At 39.3% G+C, this 25864-nt stretch overlaps 1 protein-coding gene across 8 annotated transcripts in view; it reads right to left on the bottom strand.

The window, feature by feature from the left end:
• GLIS3 (GLIS family zinc finger 3) overlaps positions 1-25864 on the bottom strand; it is a 533844-nt gene that overhangs the window by 76766 nt on the left and 431214 nt on the right. For all 8 annotated transcript variants that reach the window (XM_043890929.1, XM_043890930.1, XM_043890932.1 and 5 more), the window contains one exon: positions 615-756. In XM_043890929.1, the coding sequence (XP_043746864.1) occupies positions 615-756 (142 nt within the window). The remainder of the gene's footprint in view (positions 1-614; positions 757-25864) is intronic.

Raw genomic sequence — 25864 nt, 5'->3', positions numbered from 1 at the left:
TGCATAATAATCCTTTCTCATTTTTCACTGCATACATAACATTTTTCTAAATATAGAGTCATCTATTATTCAAACCTAGGCAGAAGGAAGCTATTCTGGGAGTGCCAGAATAGCACTCCTATCCCTACTCCCCCAGTGGTTGACAAACACTAATGGACATTCTTACAAATTGATTTACTGATGTGATTTTTTTTCGAGAGACATGGGGCTTCCTTTTGCAATGCAAAGGCAACAATGACTGCTTCATTAAGAAATCCACAGGCAGCCTGTTACCTGCTTAAGGGGGAAAGACTTTGAGTCTCAATCAAGTTAATAAATTTAAGATACCTGGGAGGGTTGGGTACATTGAGCTTTTGGCAGAAAGCCAGGACTAAAAGAGCTAACATATTATTTTACTTTGGTTTTTTATGAGAAGAAACAGTCTGCTGACAAACCCAGCTTAGGAATCATATGGGAAGGACAGGAGGGGGATAAATTGCAGTTTACTGATAAAGTGAAATACAGATGATCTTAGAAGCATTTTCATATATGCATTCCCTTTAACCAGAGTGAAGGGCTTAGACAAGGACGGTTGATGTGGTTGGGTCTGCCTTTGCTGAATTTGCTGATATTACCTGGATAGAGGTCAGGCCCGGGCTCTGGGGAGCATCCCACTGCCCTATCGACAGCGTCTCGTGGGGAGGTGGAGGGCTGCAAGGGCTGCACCGTGAGGCAGTCTGTGAGCAGGTCGGGATGGAGCTCAGCACTGGACCGCAGCTAAGAGAAGGAGAAAACAGAAGACAGATGGAAAAGGAAGGCTATTCCTCAGAATACTCTTTTCTGGAAAGGATATCATGCCCTAAGGTTCATGCACAAATATTTATCAAGTAACAACTACAGGTTAGGCACTGGACTTAGAGAGTCAATACAAGGGTCAGCTTTCCAATTCTAATAACACCTGGCAGGTGTTTCAGGAAAAATGTGCCTAGAAGCAGATTTTACTTTAGTCCTTGATATTTCCACATGTGGGAACCCAACTTCCTATTATGTTTTCTTTGATTTGCTCTGTATCTAATCAGAACTTGTAGTGATATCAAAAACAAACTCAAGTATATTTAGTCCATATTGTAAAGTGTTTTTAAAATACAGAGATAAAATAAGATGAAAATATCTTAGAGATAATTAAGAATGTCCATTAAGATTTGACACCTATAGATTTTTTGGAACATGATAACAAGAAAAACCAACGTCATTACAAGCAATAAACTATCCCAACAGTAAGGTACATAAAAAAATTAGACTTCATTTTATCACAATAACACAATAAATTCTTTATATATTAAAGAGTCATAAAAATATCAGAATAAAGTATAGATACAAAGTTATGTGATTTATTTATGAAAAAGAATTTTGTTAAGTGTAATCTGAATGGAAAAAAAATCACAATGGAAAATTTAGTTATATAAAAATACCAACCTCTGTTTGTCTAAAAACATAATATCTTTAAAAGTCAAGACATATATTTGTCACAGATATTGCAAATAGTTATCATCTTCTGTCCTCTTTAAACATATATGTTCTCTGTTTAAAGAGAACATATAAATTGATTTTGCCTTCATCAAGATAAAACTTTAGAGAAGGCAATGGCACCCCACTCCAGTACTCTTGCCTGGAAAATCCCATGGATGGAGGAACCTGGTAGGCTGTGGTCCTTGGGGTCGCTAAGAGTCGGACACGACTGAGCGACTTCACTTTCACTTTCACTCACTTTAGCTATAGGACTGGAGTATACTCACTCATTCAACAATTATTTAATGAGCATTAGACACTCTCTAGGCTCTAGAGATACTGTGTAATGGAACTTACACTCTAGAGGGGAAGCAGATGATGAAAAAATAAAATATATACCACAGCAGATAGTGAAAAATGCTATAGAGAAGAGTGATCCAGAGAAGAAATACAATGAGTTAGAGACAAGGGATAGCAACCTGAGATGGGGGGTCAGAGAAAGTCTGTTGGAGATGGCACTGGCAAAAAGCCTTGAGAAAAGTGAGGGAGTGAGCTCTGCAGATGTATGGAGGAAGAATTTGCTTGCCCTGTGGTGTGTCTGGATTATGTGACGAATAGTAAGGCAGGAGTGGAGCGAGTCTTGAGCCTGGAGTAGAGAAACAGGAAGAAGCCGAGGTGTAAGTGGGGGAAAGAGGGAACAAGTCTAGTGTCCCTGTCTTTTAGATGAGTAGATTAGAAAAGGGCCTTACAGATCATTGAAAGCTTCTAAACACTCCCAGTCTAGAAATTATCAAATGAGTGAGGGAGGTGGTAGACAGCAGAATCTCCTGGGAAGGGACCAGTTTACCAGTTCACATGAAGAAAAATTTTTAAAAAGGAGAAGCAAAAATGAGAAGAAACATAAAAAATATTCAGCACAATTGCAAAGAAATAAATGCAATGCTATAACTTTTTAAAAACTTATCAAATTATCAAACCTTTACAAAAGAGGTAGTTGTAATGAAAGCAGAGTGAGAGAAGCATCCTAAAACACTGTTGGCAAAGAGACACAGAAATACAGAACAGACTTTTGAACTCTGTGGGAGAATGTGAGGGTGGGATGTTTCAAAAGAACAGCATGTATACTATCTATGGTGAAACAGATCACCAGCCCAGGTGGGATGCATGAGACAAGTGCTCGGGCCTGGTGCACTGGGAAGACCCAGAGGAGTCGGGTGAAGAGGGAGGTGGGAGGGGGGATCGGGATGGGGAATAAGTGTAAATCTATGGCTGATTCATATCAATGTATGACAAAACCCACTGAAATGTTGTGAAGTAATTAGCCTCCAACTAATAAAAAAATTTAAAAAAAAAAAAAAAAAAAAAAAAAAAAAACACTGTTGGTTGGAGTGCACATTGTTACAGACTTTCCACATGATTTGGAGGAATATTTTCTTAAGACTCATAATTGAAATTATTTGCTCTTAGAATTTCTTAAGGAAATGGCCAGAAAAGTGAAGGCAGATTTATATTCTTTATATTCACCACTCTAGTGATACACAGCATTATTTATAGCAATATTAAAAATTAGGAAAAATTACTTAAAATCTAAGAAAGTGAAAGTGTCAGTCACTCAGTCATGTCCAACTCTTTGCAAGTCCATGGACTGTAGCCTGACAAGCTCCTCTGTCCATGGAATTCTTCAGGCAAGAATACTGGGGTGGGTAGCCATTTCCCAACTCAGGGATCGAATCTGGGTCTCCTGCATTGCAGGAGACCTTCTAAGCCACCAGGGAAGCCCTAATTCTTTACCTTCAAAGCCACCAGGGAAGCCCTAATTACAGCTGATAAATGATGCTACATCAATTTGATGGAATATTATGCAACCATTAGGATGATATTCATGAATACAAAGGCAAAACAAAATTATGTATACAAAGTGATAACAATTACGTTAAAACACAGCTAAAATACTGTAAGGAAATATAATTCAATATTAAAAATCATTTTTGTCCTCAGCAGCAGTATCATGAATTTATTTCCTCTGTTTTCTTTTTATTCTTTCCTCAGTTTTCCAAACATACCAGTGATGTGCTGGAGCTGGCTTGCACCAATCTAAGAATGCCAATTGTGTCTACTTTTCCCAAACTTGCAATGATGTCATATTGATAGCCTGAAATTGGTCATGATGACAGCATTTATACTATGGAAACCGACAAATACTACAAATGGGCTTTCCCATATGGAGAGCTGGTTGTTGCCAGTGCACTGACTCTGATCAGAAAGAAAAACATACACACAGATACAAAACATCAGTAAGTTACTATTTAGAGAACAGTATTTCTTGGAACTGAAAAAGCTTTATGAAGAGACAAACACATGTCCAGCTTTTAGTCCAAGAATATGAAAATGGCACAGTGACCCTAAGTTTAGGGAAGCAGCGTTTAACATATGTAGTGAACAAGACAATTATAATCTCCTTAGCTTTGCCACATTGGAATGTCTGCCCAAGATTATCTGAGTTAATGCCTAACCCTCTCAGGGCCTTTGGAAGTTATGTTTGATATTTTGGTACTAACCTAACACATGCCACGTAAGAAAAACTGGAAAAAAATCAAGCCTTAGAATGAGTTCTGGTGATCACTTTTAATTTATCTTTCATTATTAAAATGTGATCTGGGGCCCACATGTTCTACTAAGAGTACACATGAATGTCTCTCTGCTTTCTATTACCAACTACTCTAGGGTTTTACAGACATGAGTATTGATGAGGTCTTTCCAAGGAATTTCACGGCCACGGTTACTTCTGGAGTCAAAGGCAGGCATTCTTCCTTAGCTACAACAAGTATTCATGTTTTCCAAGAGTGTGATTCCATACAACTTTGCGGTAAGAGTTAATTTGGTTTTCTCTGGGATTAGACATGGTTCTACAAAGTGCTTCTTAAATTGAACAAGCCTCAAGGACTTTTTTTTTTTTTTTTGCTTAAGGTCCTTGAAGACCTTATGCAAAATTTCCAAAGCAGGGCCATATGCATAGAAATGCAGTAATGGTACTAAGTTTAGTATCCTTCTCTCTCTCCCAGATTACTAGACAAAGAAAAGGACTTCCAGATCATTTAAGGTTCTTAAACATTCTCTACCCAGGAATTATCAACTGGGTGAGACAGGAGGCACACAAAGGAGTCTCCCAGGAGAGCTACCTTTCCGTATATCAATATTATGGTTTTATATTTGGAGTGAGAAATCCAATTATTTATATAAAGCAGTATCTTCTTAACTCTTAAGAATATAAAAAAGATAGAGGAAACTTTTTCAATGGGGGATGGTCTCTAACTGTGAATCTCCAACCTGGACACGCATCAGAATCACCTGCACGCTCCAGTGCAGAACTGATGATTCAGTGGGTTTGCAGTTCATTTCTGTGAAGTTCCCAGGTCATGATGATATTGTTGTCTGGGAACCAAACTTTTGGAACCACTAAGAATCCTGATCAGAAGATTCTCTAAGAAAATGCTGATTAGAAGAGATGAGACTTTTCTGGTCATGAGAAGAGAAAATGAATTGCAGAAATAAGGGATTATAAAAACCAAATTGACCTTATGACATGAACCTCATTTTATTTTCTTGGGCTCCAAAATCTCTGTGAATGGTGACTGCAGTCACGAAATTAAAAGATGCTTGCTCCTTGGAAGAAAAACCATGACAGACCCGGACAGCATATTAAAAAGCAAAGACATCACTTGGCCAACCAAGGTCCATATATTCAAAGCTATGATTTTTCCAGTAATCATGTATGGATGTGAGAGTTGGGCCTGAAGAATTGGTGCTTTTGAATTGTGGTGCTGGAGAAGACTCTTGAGAGTCCCTTGGACTGCAATGAGGTCAAACCAGTCAATCATAAAGAAAATCAACCCTGAATATTCATTGGAAAGACTGACTGATGCTGAAGCTGAAGCTCCAATACTTTGGCCACATGATGGAAAGAGCCAACTTTTTGGAAAAAACCCTAATGCTGAGAAAGATTGAGGGCAGGAGGAGAAGGGGGTGACAGAGGATGAGTTGGTTGGATGGTATCACCAACTCGATGGATATGAGCTTGAGCAAGCTCCGGGAGATAGTGAAGGACAGGGAAGCCTGGCGTGCTGCTGTCCATAGGGTCACAAAGACGTGATTTAGCAACTGAAAAGCAACAACATGAACCTCATGTAACCATTTCTCATTATGTTTACCTTCAGATCTCATAATAATAAATGGTTACATGAAGTTCATATCTTGAAAACAATTTGGATTTTTATACTGTCTCGGGGATAAAAAGGGTTTAAAATGTTCAACCCAGTTTAATACTTGCCCTTACAGGACAGCAAGGACATGCCCTTTACAGAGCCTTTACTGTTCTTTACATACAAGAAACAAATATCCCCTCCTTTTGTTTGGGACACCAGTCCCAAAAGGCAAAGACAAGAAGACAAGAAGAGTTTCTGTGATGTGATTCCACCACATACCAAAGATAGGTATTTCCACAAGGCCTCGACAAAACCCTTTGCTACTCTCAAGAGCACTGTCTCGCTGTCTGCAAACATCCCATTTATTATGCTGTTCATTCCTTTTGCCTGGAATGGCTTTCCCTCCTCCAAGTAGAATTTCTCCAAGACCCAATTTGTGGCTCCCTCCTGCATGAAGCCCCCTCTGGCCAATTCAGCCCACACAGGGCCTCCCTGGTATATGGAGAGCTGCAGCGTTTGCTCTCAACAACCCTGCAACCGGATATATGTTTAAGGCTTTGTTTCTTGTTATGAGTTTAGTCTGCACTATTATGAAGTCCACAAGGACTGGTTAGCTGATTGCCTTTCTAACTCTCAAAACCCCATGGCACCTGGCAGGGCGGGACCAGCATCTGGGTAAATCATTCAGTGCCAACTGGATTTGTAAGAATGAGACACAATACTTTATTTAAAGGATGCTACAGTCTCTAGTGCTGTGTGGATGTATTTAAAAAACACAACTGGTCATGTCTTAATTACCTCTCCTGAAGGAGAATTTTAAAAGATACAGCAAATGTGTGCGTGTTAAGTCGCTTCAGTTGTATCTGACTCTATGTGACCCTATGAACTGTAGCCTGCCAGGTTCCTCTGTCCGTGAGATTTTCCAGGCAAGAATACTGGGATGGGTTGCCATGTCCTCCTCCAGGGGATCTTCCCAACCCAGGGATTGAACCCATGTCTCTTTTTTCTCCTGCATTGGCAGGTGGGTTCTTTACCAATAGCACCACCTGGGAAGCCCCAGAAGATACAGATCAGAGTTACTATATGGGAAAGGCTGCTGCTGCTCTGCCCAGATTCCTTCTGATCCCTTGGATTAGCTCTGAACTGCCCTGTCTCCTAGCTTTACTGTGCCCACCCCCCAGCTTCTGCATACTTTACAGCTAACAGACACCCCCTACTCCACCAACACACAAACGCATGACCAACCAGTGCTTCTTAGTGCCAAAGTGGGACAAACTCTGAAGTGTAAATTATACTGCAGAGCTCCCAGTAGGGTCATCCATGTTTATAGCTTTAGCCCCTTCCTTCATTCCTCTCCTGTATTCTCCTGGGAGCAGTTCTTCAACAACTCACAGGCACCTGGATCTTTGGCTCATAGCCTGCTTCTGGGAGCACCCAACTTAGTAAATACCCACAAATCCTTTTTATTTGTCTCAGGAATTCAGAGAGCCAATCAGCAGCACTCATAGATGCTCACACACACGTACTGTTTCCTTTTCTTCAGTTCCTGCTCTGCTCACACACAGGTATAGAACAGTAACTGTATGTTTAATGAAAGTGTGGTGCTCTGGGCTATTATCTCCTGTGTGCTCAGTCATGTTCAACTCTTTGCAACTCCATGGACTGTAGCCCACCAGGCTCCTCTGTCCATGAAAATTTCCAGTAAGAATGCTGGAGTGGGTTGCCATCTCCTTCTTCAGGGGATCTTCCTGACCCAGGGATCGAACCCATGTCTCTAGGGTCTCCTGCATTGGCAGGTGGATTCTTCACCACTGCGCCACCTGGGAAGCCACTGGGCCATTATGGATGTTATTAAAAGCACAATTGTGGAGTCTAAATTAAAAACAAAACCCTAATTTACAAGCATAATTAGCATTCAAAAGAGCCTCAGACATCACTAGGGCCAAACCTCTATCTTATGTACTACTGCCCTATAGCAACCCCAGTGGATGGCTCTCAGACTCTGTTTGATTCCCTATGGTAACAGGCAACTTCCTTAACTTGGCAGTTAGCTTTCATTTCAGATAGTACCATCTAGCAGGAGTTTTATTTCATACTAAGTCCTGATCTAGCTCTCAGCAACCTATTAGGATTGCATGTGTCCTTCTCTTCATAGGGGGCTTCCCTGGTAGCTCAGACAGTGAAGAATCTGCCTGCAGTGCAGGAGACCCAGGTTCAATCCCATGGAGAGAGGAGCCTGGTGAGCTACAGTCTCAAAGAGTAGGACACGACTGAGTGACTAATACTTTCACTCTTTCACACTTTCTCTTCGTAAATCTGCAGTAAGGTTCACGGACATACTAGGAAGAAAAGAGACATCTCTGAGTCTCAGAAACCAACCTGTGAATCTTTGAGTGTTAATAATCCTGATCATTAATGACCCATTTTAGGGCTTAATTTCTTGGCCTATCCAGGTGCAAGTAAACAAACTGGCTCCTTAGCTTGCATACAATCTCCCATTATGAAATATTTGTTCTAAATGATAGTTTTTCAACGTTAATACTGAAATCACGCATCAAGTCTTGACAAGGTTCCCGCATTTGGTAACATGAGCTGCTTCCCTAACAATGCAGGGATTTTTCCTAATAGCTAAAAACAAGGTACCGTCAATTGTGATTTGTATTTGTTTTTTTGTTCAAGACTATTCTGTTAATGTTTATAAGCTCTCGAAACAAGAGACGGAAATTCTACTCCCATCATTTTCTCATTTCAGATATGATTGAATAATCGTCCAAGATTAAGTGAGTCAAGTGGAAATAATTAGGAAAGGGAAAAAGGCCCAGATTCTTCAATTTTTGCTTCCATTACATTTTATTCCAAGAGCAAAGGCATTCTGTTACTCTGAAGCAAGACATACTTCCAAAGAGAAAGAGGTACAATCAAAGGCCTTTTGTTTTCCCTTTCTCCAATAAGCATCCTCTATCTGGGCTGTGCATGTTTATGCATCATCTTGCAGGGATTCCTTTGTTCTCCAGAAATCAAATGCCACCAAAATATGTTTCGGAAGAAACTCAGCCAGAAGAAAAAACAAATAGGAATTTTTTTCAGAGGGTTAAGTTTTAGTACCAGAACATTCTCATCAAGCATTCTCTATGACACTTTGAGCAATGTGGATCCTGGGGAATTAACTCATTGCCAAAAGGCTTAAAAATAATTACAATGAATTAACCTATTATATTAATTACAATTAATTTCCAGTTGAATCAAAAAATTCTCTCTCTCGGGGATTCCTCAGCCCTGACATTTATGAAGTGGCTTTGGCATATCATAGGTAATTAATCTCTAACAATCTGCTATCAAACTCATTTCCTTTGGGAATGACCAATTTGCAAAGAAAAGAAATGAGAGTGCAGGCTTAGAAAAATAGTATTGGAAGAAACTTCTTTGTGAACAAGAGGTACAGTTCAATTGGACACCCTGCATTTCTATAATAGGAGGTACCTATTTGGTTAAGCATTGACTCGAGAGGCCAAAAATTTTGTCTTAATGAACATGCCAAAATATCTGAATAGATACACATACGAGGGTATATGTCTCAAAAGAGACATGAAAAATAAATTCCTGTATAGATACAACATAAGTACTAGCTATCTAGTAAAAAACAGTGATTGATGAAACAATTTCAGAGTAAGCACTAATGCTATGTGCCAGGGCTATAACAATGCTGTCCAAAGGAACTTTCTCGGATGATAGAAAAGTTCCGTAGGGTACTAGGTTGTAGGCACTAGTCACATGTGATTAAAAAACACTTGAAATGTAGCTAGTGCAACTGAGGAAGCAAACTTTATTTTATTTTAACCTAATTTTAATTAATTTAAATTTAAATGTAGGATAGTAAACTGCCAACTTACTGCATATTATCATGGTGGCAGTTCAGCCTTTGCTTAAATCCCTTCAATGACAGGGAACTTACTTCCTTATAACTCATTGTACGCCACTGTTAAACAGGTCTAGTCATTAGGAAGGTCTGCCTCAAGGTGATCTGTAATCTGCCTCCCATAATTTCCACTCACTGGAATTTATTTTTCCCCTCTTCCCTCAGACCACATAGAACAACTCTGTTCATGGTCTACTTTATATTTCTTTTAATATATGAGAAGCCTCAAAATGCTGCAGTATCACAGAATTGCAGCCCTAAAAGTGGCTGTAATTTAGTTTCTTTGTCAGTCCTTCCTTAGCAGTTATTTTTTTTTCCCCCTCCAGGTTGGATATCTTTAGTTTTTAATATAGATAAGAGTAATGTTAAGTAGGAGGAGCTTCGGTCTCTTAGTCTGACAAATTGTGGTTCAACTACCAAGTGATTCAAGGCAGATACATTCACCTGTCGGAGTGTAGTTTCCCTTCTGTAAAATGAAGATGATATCACTGAGCTATCTTGGGTGCTTTATGAAATAAATTAGATAATACTTAGAAAGTTCTTGAAACCCTGCTTGGTATGCAGAAGTCATCTAAAACGTCAGTCCCTGCTTTCTCATGTAGCATATTCTTACATTCACCACACCAATTTCTCTTAACACTGGAATTCACTGGATAGCTAAATGTGCAAATGCTATCCCAATGCTAATACAGTGAACTAGCCATTTGACCAGGAGAGGATAACAGAACAAACACGTCCCTTGTTCTAAATGTTCCACTTCTATCATTTCAACCTAAAGAATCGTTTCTTAAAATCCATGTTACATTATTCACTCATTCATTCATTCCATTTACTGAATCCCTTACTGTGCTCCCCAAACTATACTAGGCCTAGAAGATAAAGTCATGCCCAAGATAACCTAGTTCCCTGCCCTTGATAGCGCAGCTCAAATCAAACTTGCCATTGGGTAAAATTCTCAGCTCTTTTTTTCATATGGGATGCTCTTTATTTCTGATGGCTCTTTATGTTCAGAAGCTAGCTTTTTAAAGCTCCATGGCCCATTTGATGGTACAGAAGCTCTTGGCTATATTTCATTTGATTCTATCACTCAGCAGGCTACCACATTCCCCATTTCAGGGCCATTTACCAACTTAATGAAAATATTCTCTGGCATCAAAGCTGATGTCAAATGATGGTTCTAAATTTCCATCCAAGAGTGAGTTATCTCTGGAAAACAGCCCATACTCTATTGACATTAACAGACATTAACAGCTCTCTAAGCCATTAACAGTCACTTAAATAATTGTTTATGATATGGGTCATGAAAAATAAGAGTATGGGCCCTGGACCCCAAATTACCTGGATTTGAGCTTGTGTACCCTTACTTGTGAAATGTTAGACAACTATTAAGTAGTTAAAGAAATCTCTTTAGCTCAGTTTTCTCTGTACAATGTGAGTAATTTATAAGGTTGTTGTTGGGGATAACAGATAACACGAGACAATAAGCTATTTCACCAATAATGGTATATAGTCAACGTTTAACACATGCTAACTACTATTTCTATTCTTATTTTTTCCCCATTAATATCCAGTGTGGAAACATTTATAGCACTCTATTACATGTACCTTTATTTTCTTTTTTCTCCCATCCATCTTTAGGTATTTTTCTCTTTATTATTATCATACAATAACATGGCAATATGAAAAGGAAGAAGAAGGGAGACTTTGGGGTCAAGTAGATAAAAATTCAAACTTCATCTTTGCTACCTACTAACACATCACCTTTGGCAAGATATTTAACCTTGAAAGGCTTCCAAACTATCCTCTGTTGAATGGTGGTGATAACACCAACAATATGGGGTTATTATAGGATTACAAAAGGGGATCAACAGAAAGTGACTAGCGTAGTACAATGTTAATTTTTTTTTTTTTTGCTCAAGAAGAAAAACTATTATAATTATTAGGACTGATACTTGTTATTGCTTAGCCACATAAACTGAGTCTGGGGCCAAACAGTGCCTTAATGAAGACATTAGCACAGTTTTTGCAGAATGAATATCACTCAAATTATTCTATCTCAGAATACTGTAGCTAGCTTTCACTCAATTTTCCAGTTAGAATTTTTCAAATCCAATTATATTAGAAATCAAAACCAACAACAAAACATTTTCAGAATACCCTGGAGGATTTTAATACTTACATAGATGTCTTATTTACCAAAATCTGTACAATTATCTAGCGATCCTAAATAGAGTTGGAGAATTAAAGTTAAAAGTATGTTGAAATCAGAAAGGCATGCAGGTTGGATTTTCTGCATTGTTTACATTTGTAAAAACATCATTTTCCTCCTAAGTCAATATTATTCTAAAACTGACACCAAGAATCCTGCTTTTTTTTTCTCATTGGAAAATGATACACATATGAACACAGTCAAGGTAGATTCAAACTGCATTTGGAGGAACATCTAAAAAGCAGAACATTAAATTGAAGGGTAGATTCTTTTTTAGACAAATACAGAAACATTAATGTGGAATTTCACACAACCAGGAAAGACATCCTCCTTTACCCTTTGAGGCCTGGTTATAAGGCTGTAAAGACTCAAAGGAAGACGAAAGGTTTGCTTCTATCATGGCTTCATAAATTCCCCCTGACACCAGCTCATTGCCCTAATGTGACCACACACATTCCAACCCATGCAGTCAAGTGTGGCATTTTCTTTCTATTCAAGCATTCTCAAGGTTTAATTAAAGCAGCCAGCTATCTAGTAATTACGTCCCCCATCCATCTTACCAGCTTCTTATTGTCTTCCTTTGAATTGATTTCTGACTACAGCCCTTCATATGCTACAGTTTAGTAAGTGTGGGGAGAGACTAACTGCAGAAGTTATTTTTCCTTCCTTTCATTTAATTAAAACAGATTGTCTGAAAAAGATTTAAGGCTGATTTTCACATAGATCAGTGTTTGGACAATTTTTAAATGCCTACTTCTGAAAGTTGAAGGCTGTCATTTCAAAGGAGAGAATTTGCTTTCTCTTCTCCCATCCATCCTCTACTCAGCAGTCAGTTTAGTTTCCCCCAAGTACTCTGCTGACAACAGCACCCCTGCTTCAAATCCCTTCAGAGACTCTCCACCAAGCCCTGTTCATGGCCCAAACTCACAGGCTTTAACCGGTGGGCTCTCCCCTAGCAGGGTGCCTTCATGTCCCTTGCCTATGTCACATAGAGCCGACACATCCTCCTCTATACCTGGGGTTCATTTGCGTTCACGTCTCATGCTGTACTTCTGGCCACAAGCTTCCCTCATCTGGAGGCCCCTCTTCTTCAGACTCTGCATATCTACAATATATCCTGCATATTCTTCAAGGTCCAATTCAATGTCACTGCTTCCTCGAAGTCGTCTCACATCTCTTTATTCCAAATTAATTTCTTCCTTTTTAGACATTCCAACAGCAATTTCTCTGTATCACTCTGATAGTACTGTGGTTTTCTACAATCTGTAATATTTATTTATACATTATATATGTGTGTTTGTGTCACAGAAGATAAAAAGTCTCCTTGTAAACAGAAACCATGACTGTTTAATCACATAAGCTAAAACAGTGTTTCTTTTCACATGAAAGGTACTCCTCTATAAGTGTTTGGGGAAATGTGTGAGCAAATAAAGGAATGAATAACAAACAAATCAATAGCTGCTAAGGATTTATTAATTTTTTAAGGCAGCCCCTAAAGATGGATAAAATCATGTCTTTATTGCAATGCAAAGGGGGGGAAAAAAAAGAGGGAGGTAGCATGCTGAAATTATCAACTAAGAATGAAACAGGTACTAGACAAGTGAAATCTTAACAGAAGTTTGTTTTTTTTTAAAGATACTTGGAAAGTTTAATTTCTTTTAATACTCAGTCCCCATTCACACCAGATTTCACTAGATAACAGTATTCACATTTATATATTGCTTATTGGAAAGTGTAAATGAGCAATCTTTCCAATAGGAAATGTTCATTCATTACTTTTGTACTTCCCATCTCTGATTCACCTGGAAGGGTTGGGAACAAATCCAACTTTCTACCCTCTGTTAAAGATTCAAAGTCCAGCATAAATCTGAGAAGCAGAACACGGAAATTTCAAGTTGAGTGGACCTGAAATGACACACTCTAGTCTCCTTTTTAACAACATACACAGACAAGACCCTCCATCTTCTGGACCCTGGTTGAGTAAGTGACCAGTCACGGCCCTGGTCTCCCTGGTCACTGCTCCACATTCAACTTTTAGCAGTTCCAGGATCTCTTCACCCCTGAGGTAATGCCAACCAAAGTAAGAGCTTGCCCACGGTATTATTTTCGTCAAGGCATAGAAGAATTTTACTGAAGGTAATTCTCCTGCTCTCACCTGAGGACTGTATATCTTAGAATGATGCATGAATCTCATGAGCTTCTAGTACTTCGGTGAAGTGAAGCTCTTCTCTTTGGTCATGGAAAAGGAGGCCTGGTTCAGAGAAGTTCTTTAGAGTACAGCCTGAGACTGGACTCCACTAGAGATTTCTTATGGTCTTTGCAGCTTCTGCCAAAGTTATTTTCATGTTTAGAAGCTACTTATTCCTCCTTTGGACACTGACATTACTTGGTCTTTCTTCTTATCCACCCCCTGCAGTGAACTCCAATCCCCTCTCTAAAAAACTTACCACACCCTAGAAATCCAGACGAGAAAGTCAAAAATTCAAAGACAGCACAGTGTGTGTGTACATTACATCTCAGAAACCCTGTCCAAGGCTACACTAACCTTGCTGGTTCTAACAGTACGGGGAGAAATGAGACTAGGTCAAGTTGAGGAAGCAGAAACGGGTATTTTCAGTATTGCATCTTGTCCTCTTAGCTGGAGAACATGATGCTATTTTTCTTCCCCAGATGTTCGGCCATCTACAAGACTTAGAATGTATGCTTTCGTTCTCAAGGTCTACAAGGAACTCCAAGCTCAGTGGTCTGCTGTGTCTAACTCCACTTTCAAATGCTCTAGTCCTCATGTTGCTTGCCTGTCGTTTTTATTAGCACCCCCTTGGGAAGATATTATTGGAAGTAATTTCACATTCTGACAATGCAAGGAGCTAATACAAGTTTTAGCTACTTCAGATCTCTGTAAAGAGCCCTGTGCACTGGTAACTTTTAGCCCACTAGTAATATGTATATACATATATATATGTATACACACACACACACACACACAGCACATATACCGAGGTAAGGAAAAGTGCCATCAAAAGACATATGTCCTTTTATCCCTGTAATCCTTCAAAGTAGAACAAGGGAAAACAGATGTGCTACAGAGTCAATCAACATTTAAAGCCAGTGTAGGGGGCATATTTTAGGTCTGACTTTAAGGGGAAAAATATAGATATTTTATTTTTAAATAGAAATTAAGAACTCAGCAGGGCTCCATGTAAAAGCAAATCTTACAAACAAAAAAATAGACACTAAGAAATAATCATTTATCCTTCTGAGAATTCTGTTTTATTGTCCACAGAAAGCAAAGTCTGTGCTTTTTAGCAGAAACCCAAGAGTCTGTTGCCAATGGAAAGCACACATCTTTGTGAAACTCTCATAGTAATCAAACTTCAAGGAAAGGTAGTATGCGAAATACAGGCGACTTAATTTTTCCCTAGTATTTTGAAGATCAAAAGAATATCTCTATTCTACCAATGAGACACTCCTCCCACCAGTCTTCTACCACCCCACTGGGGGAGCCAAGCAAATTCCTTGGTTTCTCATGTCATTACCACAGGCTGAAATGATGTAACAATAACAGCAAACAGGGGTGTCCCCCTGTGCCAACTCTCTAATCAGTTTCAAAGTATGTTTTGTAGATTCTCACTGACACCACTCAAAGGAACTGGTCACTTGTGGTCTCAAAAGTTTTACAACAAATTGTGTGATTAAATTCTTTAAATACGTCTGTCCATTACTAATCCTCTTTTGCCAACATCTTTTTCAGAGAAAAATTGTGGCGCTCCATGGTGCCTGATTTATATTTCATTTTGAGAACAGGAAGTAAAGGGATTAAAGTTAAGGATTAAAACACTTACTCTTTACTGCATTTTTTTTTAACCTCCTGAATGGCTTCCTGGTTGCCATGGCTACTCTTCACTGGTCCTTAGTCTTGAATGCATGTCTTTGCATTAATAAAATATTTTAAATGCAACTTCATGGAAAACAATAGGGAAAGTAGCTTTAACTTCAACTGCTCTTAAAAGAAGAAACTAGAATATTTTTTTAAATTCTTTTTTCTTCATTCTTTTATTGGCATCCTCCAGAGTGAAATGAACTAAGAGACAGCACAGGGACAGTCTAAAGATATACAAACGAAAACCAGAATTATGCAGCAGGGGCAGGGGATATTACTTTGAGATAGTGACTTGGCCCTCATCTTACAGACCAGTGTTTGTAGGAAGATTAAGGGTCTCTGGGAATTTCTCAAATGTTGCAACACCACAGAACATTTTAAAGCAAAAATGCACGTAAATGCAGTGTTGCAATTCCACATTGCAAATACCAGCCAGGAAATGAAAAACTGAGGCTTTCACCACCACAAAGTTAACTTAACCATATCAATGTAAATATCACTGCTTTGTATCCAAGTCACTGACGGCAGCATTGCACAGCAGCATGGCCAAAGAGGTGACAGCCACAAAGAGCAAGTGCTGTCAGGGCTGAAGGTGTCTGCACTCAGCTGATGCCGAGCTGGGTGTCGAAATAGAAGGGTGACGTTGACAGGCAAGTGAGCAAACACAACTGCATTTGTGTTGCTCCTTTAAAAACGCTCCCCTGACACTCATTTTAGAATGTACTGCCTACATTCTTTTTAAAAGCCAAGGAAAACTAAGGAGGTTGAATAGTAAAAAATCCATTTTAAGATCTACTCTTAAAGTCCCATAGCAGGATAGGCTCCAGGATAAATTGGGGAGTGCCTTCTAAAACATCACCCAGCCATTTTTTCCCAATACTCCCCAATGCGCAGTTTTTCTCTGCCTCCAGTGGTTTCAAACTATTCCTTGATCCCCCTGAGAGCCTACTGAAAGTACCTCCCCCAGATCCAAGTATAACCATCATTTCTCACTTTTTCTGATTCCATAATCCCATTAAAACCACCTTCCTCTCATAATACTCACAGAAGACAGACAAGCTACTTGAAAACTTGTAATTGAAGCCATACTGATATATTAGTGGTAGTGAAGGGACTATAGAATTGCCTTTGCCATATAACAGAACAAAATTATACAGGAATCTTCTGGAGACAGTACCTGGAAAGAATGACTGTAATAGTGGAGATTCTAAGCATTGTAACAGACTAGTGATATAGATAATTCGAGGTATAGGTGAGTGACTCCCACATCAAAACATGAGATAACTGGTGCTACCCACGGGCAGCACCATAGTATCTGAAACAAACGTGGATGGAAATGGCAAGTTATATACAGATCCACAAGGTATATAATCATGTTTCTTCTTTTCTGGCTTCAGTGTTTTCTTTCAGAAATCATTTCTTCTGGGACAATCCTGAAGATTCAGGGTCATCCCAGGATAAGCTGGGGTTACTATTTGGCTGTTCTTGTACATTTGAATCAAGAGGGAGCAATAGGAACCTACTGTTGAGAGGCAATTCTCTGCAGGCATCTCAAGTTTCTCCACGCTGTGGCAACATAGGCACTGACTGCCTTTTTAGACTATCTTTCTCAAGGATGTTTCTATACCAAACAGGTTTGGAAAACTGACCGGGATAGTATCTTCTTTCTTAGCAAACAGCAGGCATACTTGCATGCGTTACAAAAATCCCTCACTTTTCTAAAACGTTTGCCTTACGCCTCTTTGCTAAGTCACTTCAGTCGTGTCCGACTCTGTGCAACCCCACAGACGGCAGCCCACCAGGCTCCGACGTCCCTGGGATTCTCCAGGCAAGAACACTGGAGTGGGTTGCCATTTCCTTCTCCAATGCATGAAAGTGAAAAGTGAAAATGAAGTCGCTCAGTCGTGTCCAACTCTTTGCGACCCCATGGACTGCAGCCCACCAGGCTCCTCCGTCCATGGGATTTTTCAGGCAAGAGTACTAGAGTGCCGGGCCATTGCCTTCTCTGTTATGCCTCTTAGCTTTTATAAAAGACCTACATAGTACCCGTTTTCACTAACCAAAAGGAATTTAAGGAGGATTTTCACTTTTGTGGAAAAAAAATTTTTTTCACTTTCACAAAAGTGAAAAGCAAATATAGAATTCAGCATTTGTTTTGCAGTGAGGTTTTATGGAGGCAGTGCACATCTGAAGCAGCGAGAGAGGCACCACCAACCTCCTTCCCCGGGAACTACACTACACTCAGAATCTCACCATCAAGCCTCCATAGCATTGATCTCCATCCGTGAGCATCTATGCTTTATCTCCATTTATTCTGTGCATCTGTTAGCAAGATGTGTAATTGCTTCTCTGCTTTATATTTCTGTTTATGAAAGGTTTCACAGGAACACTCTACTTTTGGATGGCAGAAAAGATTTGGGTACTCTAAGCTCAGAACTTCCCTTGTGTAACACAATCCACTGAGTTTTCTTCATGTCACCCTGTGGGAACTCGGACTTAAGAAACTTGCATAAGAAAAAGATGACACTGGCTACTGCTACTTCAGTGAGAAATAACCTCACCTTTGTCTCTGACCAGGAGGCATGTGTCTTAAGCCAGCCTCTGTGAAACTGCAGCAGGCTAATTTATTACCCTGTATCTAGGGTAAAATCTCAGATGCTTTACAGTTTCTGCCACTTATTAGACCATCCCCAGGATGTATAGAGGACTGGGGAAAATATTTTTGCAGGGTTCCTGTCAATATAATTGATTTGAATCACCCCAAATCAGTATGTAGCATCACACTTAGAGCCAATCTCGGGTAATTCAGCAAAAGAAATGTCACATTAGCCAGCACGAATGATCTGCCCTCTTGGAATCTGGTCCAGCCTACAAGACCTCAGGATGAGCCTAAAGGCATCTGTCCAAAAGCTCATTAGGGTACCTAGTTGACCCCACACATGGGGCAGAGGGTGGGAGAATGCCTTGAAGGAGAGAAGTGAGGGCTGGCACCGCTATGGGTGCTAGTCTGGGCTCAGGGTTTCCCACCTGGGTGGTTCTGCTGGCCCAGTCACCAAAAAAGGGTTTGGAAATTTTAAGGAAGGCACTCCAAAGCATGGGGGCTCCAGGGCATCAGTTAGGGGCCCAGCCACCGTCTTCTAAGAGAAGGCTACTACAGAGCTTCTCAGAATGATCCTTATGCTAAGAACTTGTTGACAAGTTACAAAATTTCCCATGTTGGAAACTCAAGACAGCCCACAGTAAGAATGGCAGAGTCAAAGGAGCACCAGATGTGGAGTCAGAACAACTTAGTTGGAGTACAGTTCTACTTACTGAGAGTGCTTTGTAAAGACATTTAGCTTCTCTGAGGCTTACGTCTTTCATCTCTAAAATGGGATTACAATAATAATTGTAACACTGCCCTTGTATAATTGTGAAGATTAAAGAGGTAAAAGGCTGTGAAAATGGCCCAGTAAACTATGCTACATGAGCATCGAATGGTTCTTATTGTTTTTCTTCCCACTTCCTTTAGGCTTTTATTTTATAAGGGAAAAGAATAAAAATGAGTAACTGCATCCATTGTATTATTACTGGATGTTTAAAATGCCAATTCACTTCTTTTTGCCATCACTGATGGTTGAAGAGATATAAGTAGTGCTGAGTTCGTGAGTGTTTTGCTGTGTTGAAATCTCTGATTAATTTCAAGCTTAATATTCTGGGGTGGGAGGGGGCTCATAACTGGGATAGAGATGGAAGGTGGGGAAATCATTATGAACATTAGGGTCCTCTGTTCATTTATGCCAAGGTTTAGGGTACCCTAATGTGGTTGAGTATGACTTGAAAATTTGGGAACTCGTTCTTGACATTTTTCCATATGAAGATACAAGATTTTTTTAAAAGAGCAGGGGAATGGATCATACTTGATTGCTAATTTGAGTACAAAGAAATGAAACCTGACTTCTGAATCTGCTCATGTACAAACGAGGAAACATTGACAATGTCCCTTGTACTACCAATTCTATTCAAAGTCCATATTGAGTAAATATTACCCACAGCTGGGGCTTGTGTGCTAGCCTAGTCCAAAGCACTGCTGTGAATCACAGCTTCTTGCCTGACAGATTCTGTCACCTCTTTACTTCTGTTTTCCCTTTTGAGCCTCCTTTTTCAGAGACCAATGACGTTCTTGCCTCATGTTGAGTGATAAAAGCTCCTCATGTAAGTGATTTTTACTACTGAGTATAAGAGGCCCCATGTTTATATAAAATAGAAAAATAATATACAGAAAGATATATAGCAGTGTTAAGCCACTGTGATCAACTAGATCACAACTCTGCTGCTACCTCGCTTCTATATTTTCTATATCTGGGAGGATCAAATGAAAATTGTTTGATCATTGGAGAATCATTTGAGAAAAATGATTGCCAGAAGTAGAGTGAGAGAGGAGAGCAAGGTCTAGTATAGGAGAGAAGACAGCAAGAGAGGCCACTAGCTGGTCAAGAGGATTCAGGATTCTAATGTCACACTAACTCTGCTGCCAAAAACACTTGTAAACCTGATTATAAAAGTATGTTCCAAGAAAGTACAAAGAGACAAGACCCAGAAAAATGTAGAAACAGAAATCTGTACCTCAAATTTTAGCAAGGCAAAAAAAAAAAAGATAAAGTCGAGAAATGCAACGGATAACCAGAATGCTTAAACTTTATGCTTGGAAAGACTCTGGAAATAATATAGGTTAGTTTCTTTCAAAAGAAAGAAAGTCAATGGGGTCTAGGATGGGGTTATTGAAAACAACTAGAGAATTCCCATTTCCTTTTTAGATACCATTAGGTGAAAGCCACACATATAATGAGCCTACAATTCAACAACTTATTTAGTAAAGTCTCTCCTGATAGCCTTTTGTAACCTGAGATAATGATAGCATTTTGGAGAAAACTGGGAAACCTGGAACTGATAATGGCCCTGCTGGATACGGTCATAACTGCATAAGCCACTGTATCTAAACAATATTGATTAACAACAATAATCCAACCTAACTGTCTTATCTCCTTTCACCCTAGGTCCCTACTTCATGCCCCATATTACCACCATAATAATCTTTCTACATCAGAAATCTGACCACCATTTATCCTTAAACATCTTAGTATGACATACAAGGCCCTATGACATCAGCTCCCTGTCAACCTTTTCAGTTCAATGCTGCCTCAATAACCAGGAAATGACACTGCCATCTCCTGTGACTCTACCTGAAACTGTTTTCTGTGGCATTAAGGAAACGAAGAGAACAGAAAGTCATGCAATCCATATACTAAAAAATCCAGAAGATGGGTAATAAGTAAAAATTGTAGGATAACAGGAATATTAGTACAGAATTTCTATATACACCAGTAGGGTCATTAACAGAAATAAAGATGCATCCTTGAAAGAGAGCTTCTGTGTGGGTGTTCCACGAAGGCAGATTTTTTACTTAATTATATAAAGAATATTTGGACATACTAGACTTGCTAAGTAACAACAAAAAAAGGATTGTCTTAAAAATCAGAAAGCTGAAGATGTCATGAAGAGACTTTATGAACATCTTTTGGGACTTTTTGAATGTGATTCCCCATACTGGACTCCAGGGAGGATGAGGCTCCACCTAAGGACTCACAATTCCAATGGACTACAGCTGTGCCCACAGCTGACCTGTGCAGTGGCAGGACAGCAAGCACCCAGCCCCAGAAAGAGGAAAAACATCTTTCTATTCCAGTGAAAAGAACAGCCCTAACAGTTACTGAAGAGTTAGCCCTCAGCAAACAGCAGAGACAGTGAGCATTTAAGATGTCACATGACACTTTGCTAGAGTCTATAAAGAGGGGTCTGGATTGCCGAGTAGCAGAATAATTTTCCAAAATGTTCTGTGGAACACCAAGGTTACAAACAGTATATCAAGACTTAATGGAAAAAAAAAAAAGACTTAATGGAAGGCTTTGCATTAGGCAGTACTAGCTAATTCTGGAGTACATTCTGTAGGTCTGGCAGGAAAACAGCATACCACCTTTGGCATCATATTGAGCTCCCTTTCCACTTCTAAACTTTCCCATTTCTCAGAAACAAACTAAAGAGAGTAGAAGTTTTAAAAAAAGTCATCTTGAAGTCATCCAGACTCTAAAAGTCAAAAGAATAAAATAAGATAATGTATACAATATAGCTCTGAAATGTTAAAGTATTAAATGTGGGCAAAATGCGATTATCACTGTTATCACCATCACTATTAAAACAACTGAACCACAGACATTGGATTCTGCTTGATGAGCAACTCAAGTGGTGCCCTGCAGAAGGCTCAAAGATCTATTCATCAAGTTCCCCTAACTTTTCAAGTATAAATTCAAATAAACCAGCTGAGGCAGGAAAAATCTCTTCTCCTCTTAGAAAATTCTTGCTATTGTCTGACTTTTGCCTCTGTGCACCACTAATAAAGGGGGTTCCCAGGTGGTGCTAGTGGTAAAGAACCTGCCTGCCAATGCAGGAGATATAAGAGAGGTGGGTTCGATCCCTGGGTGGGGAAGATCCCCTGCAGGAGGGCATGGCAATCCACTCCAGTATTCCTGCTGGGAGAATCCCATGGACAGAGGAAACTTGCAGCTTCTTATGGTCCTTATGGTCGCAGAGTCGGACATGACCAAGTGACTTAGCACACACCCACACACCACTAATAAAAGCCAGTTTCCCCAGCAGAAATGGATGATGACGAGGTATTTTTCTCTATTGTAATACCATTTCTAACTCCTACCCCTGTGGCCGCAACTACCTCCTCCAAGGATGGAGCGCTGTCTCATATAGGACCTCAACAAGCACTGGGCGTGTGTTTCCTCACTAGTAGCTACCACATACCTATAGGGGATTGCTGTTACTATCCAGATTTCACAAATGAGAACAATTTGACAGAGGCAAATTCAAAACAACAACAACAAGGTCTAAAATGGATATAAAAGTAAAACTCTTCTGTATGAAATCCATATTTACCCATTTCCCATTCACATAATACTATCCACAGGAAAACTGACAAGTGGTAGGGATTTTCAACCAAAAGACATGGATTCTCTCCAGTAAGTTTGTCTAGTAAAGATTTTAAAACCCACAAATAAGACCACAAATGTGTTTCCAGTATGAGGGAAAAACAAAATAGATATATAAACAATTCATAATTACATTATGATTTCAGTTTCCTTTAATTGTTTTTAAACAGCTAAAATCCCTTTGAGGGTAAAATAAATTAATGGAGAAGTCTCGAGTGGAGAAAAACAACTTACTAAAATTTCAACAATCACTTGTCTTCTCTCTTAGCAACCCTTAGTAGATAACATGATTTAATTATAGTTGTAATAGTTAACTCTTATTGGCCATGTATAACATACGAGACAACATGGTAAGCATTTTACTGTCATTATTTCATTTAATATGATAAAAACACACTATATTAACAAACATTATATGACATAAACTTATGACAAAAATGATCGAATTAAAAGTTAACATGATAAACTTGTATGATTCTATAAGTTCTCTGATATATAACACAGAATTGTTGCTGTTTAAGCTGGTAAGTCATGTCTGACTCTTAAAAACCTATGGACTGTAGTCTGCCAGGCTCCTCTGTCCATGGGATGTCCCCGGCAAGACTACTGTAGTGGGTTGCCACTTCCTTCTCTAGGGGATCTTCCCAACTCAGGGATTGAACCCTTGTCTCCTAGGGAAGCCCATGACACAGAGTAAATGTTTTAAAAAGCATCTGGTTATTTGCTTAAAGTATAATTCTCCTCCACTCTCTTAGCATGGTATCTATAAATTAATTGGCATGAACTAATTTGCTTTGAATCATCACTGGTATAGTAAAAGTGAGTAACATTAGTATATCTGATAATTAATTTCCTTATGTTTTCCTAGTAAATAATTAATTTGCACTAAAATAAATTACATTTTGAGTTTTACCAGGCCCCATTTTTGTCACTAGTATCATCTTCAAATAAAGTAGCCTCAGTTAAATTTTAACATAAGGTATTTTATTTTGTGGGTGAGATGGTCAGTTTTACATGTCTGTTTGGCTAGCCTTTCCCTCCCCAGTTATGCAATAAAACACTAATCTAGGTTTTTTTTTTAGATGTGATTAACATTTACAATCAATTTTTAATCCAATCAGCTGAAAAGGCCTTAAAAGCAGAACTGAGGTTTCCCTGAGAAAGACGAAATGTCACCCGTGGGCTGCTCATCCAATCCTAGAGGCAGAAACACTGGTACCATCTTGACTCTACCCTTCATCTCTGGCATCCAATCCATCACCACTTCCTGTCCACTCATTTTTCTCTCAACTGCCACTATCCTTGTCCAGGTGCCTATAATCTTGTAAAACTGCATATCGTCCTAACTGGTGCAATTGCTTTAGGCTCCTCCATTAATTTATTGCACCCTACTCCCCACACTTGAATTCACCAGCTATACAATCAGCCCACCACCTGTCAAAATCCAGCTTTAACATCTCTGACTGCCTCAAGGGAAAGGAGCCTATCTTACCATTTTTGTATTCACAAGCACTTATCAAAATATCAGACACACAATACATGTTGGGTAAGTAGGAGTCAATCCTCCAGAACATAAGAAGCATAGATTATTCTTAGTTGGGCAACGTTGTGGGGGTTTATTATAATTAAAGCCAGGTGAAACAGTCACTAGGTAGCTTACATTTCTTTTGGCTCAGAGGGTCTTTTTTTTTTTTAATAACAGCTTTATTGAGGTATAATTGATATACAAGGAACTGCACTTATATATGTACAACTTGATGGGTTTGGACATATGCAAACACCCATGATATCATAACTGCAACCAAGGTAATAGACATATAACACACCTCCCAGAGTGTTTGCTTGTGTTCCTTTGTATGTGTGTATGGTGGTGGTGGCGGGGCGGCGGGGGGGGGGCAGCAGGGGCGGGGGGAGGTTCTCTCTTTTTTATCATCAAGAAGTCTTAATTTTGGAAAGTCAGTGAAATCTATGGGGTTTCTCCTTAGAAAAATACATTTTACATAATTTCTGAGATTTCATGGACTTTCTAGAACCCACTCATCCATGTATTCCCCTACGGTCCATGGACCCCAGGTTAACCTCTGAATAGAACCAAGTATCGCAGATTTAAGTTTGATTTTAATTCCCTCTGGTTTAGGTCGCAACTTCCTTTCTTTCTTTTGGGTCATTTTTGCACCACCATCGAAGCATCCATATGACCTACAGAAACTAGCTATTAGTCATCACTGAAAGAGGTCTTCCTCTAAAAGAATATTCAGTTCTTACAAAGAAAAATAGTTTCAAGGACACTATTGTTCCGTTGTTGTTCACAATAGACCATCCTGGATGGCAGGTATGTGTAACAACACTTTCTACCAAGATGGTTACCCTTTCACCTTTGAGGCCCTATGTTTGCCTTTCAAGATAGCCATGAAGATGGGGAAATGGAAAAACCGGGGGACTGTAACTTAAGCAAAGTCAAGGAGCAATTCATAGTACTGCATAAAAGAAGCCCATACCTTCTGACATCCAATCCAGAAACTACTCTTGAGACCCAGCCACCTTCCCAGTATCCACATGAGAAGTTTTCACGTTAGGCTTACCCAAGCCCCTGTGTAAAGTCACCTGAAAATAAATCTTTAGAGCTCAAGATACAAACAAATAGAAAAATATTACTCATGGATAGCAAAGACAAAATTCAACTGAATCTGAAAAGAAAAGTCAGGAGAGAACTAGCAGAGGAGGCTGTAATTGCACGAAGGACCAGTTCTTCAGAAGTGGAGACAAAGAACAAAACCGAGGAGGGCCATGATAAGCTGTGTCATGACATTGTAAGACATTATGTTTAGGCAGCAGAAAGTCTGAAATAAATGCTTTTATTATGAAATCATTTTGATCAAGAATCCTCAGAATCTAATAAGAGAAAGGAAAGGAGAAGTTTGGAAGGTTTCTGTCAATCAATCAAAAAAAGTAATTATCTAGGAACCATCTCTATAAGGTGTCTGCGCTAGGCATTGTACAGCCTGAATTGCTCACTAAAGCACCTGCCATGAGGCCCTCATTCTTTACATAGTTGGCCAGAGCTCTGCCACACACTCCTAATTTTTTGGTTCTAATTAAGAATTTTCAAGGGGAATAGAACGAAAACTACTGTGC

This window comes from Cervus elaphus, chromosome 29, assembly GCF_910594005.1.
Source record: "Cervus elaphus chromosome 29, mCerEla1.1, whole genome shotgun sequence".
Lineage (NCBI taxonomy): Eukaryota > Metazoa > Chordata > Mammalia > Artiodactyla > Cervidae > Cervus > Cervus elaphus.
The sequence above is the reverse complement of the archived record's forward strand: the minus strand, read 5'-3'. Positions and strand labels throughout refer to the sequence as shown.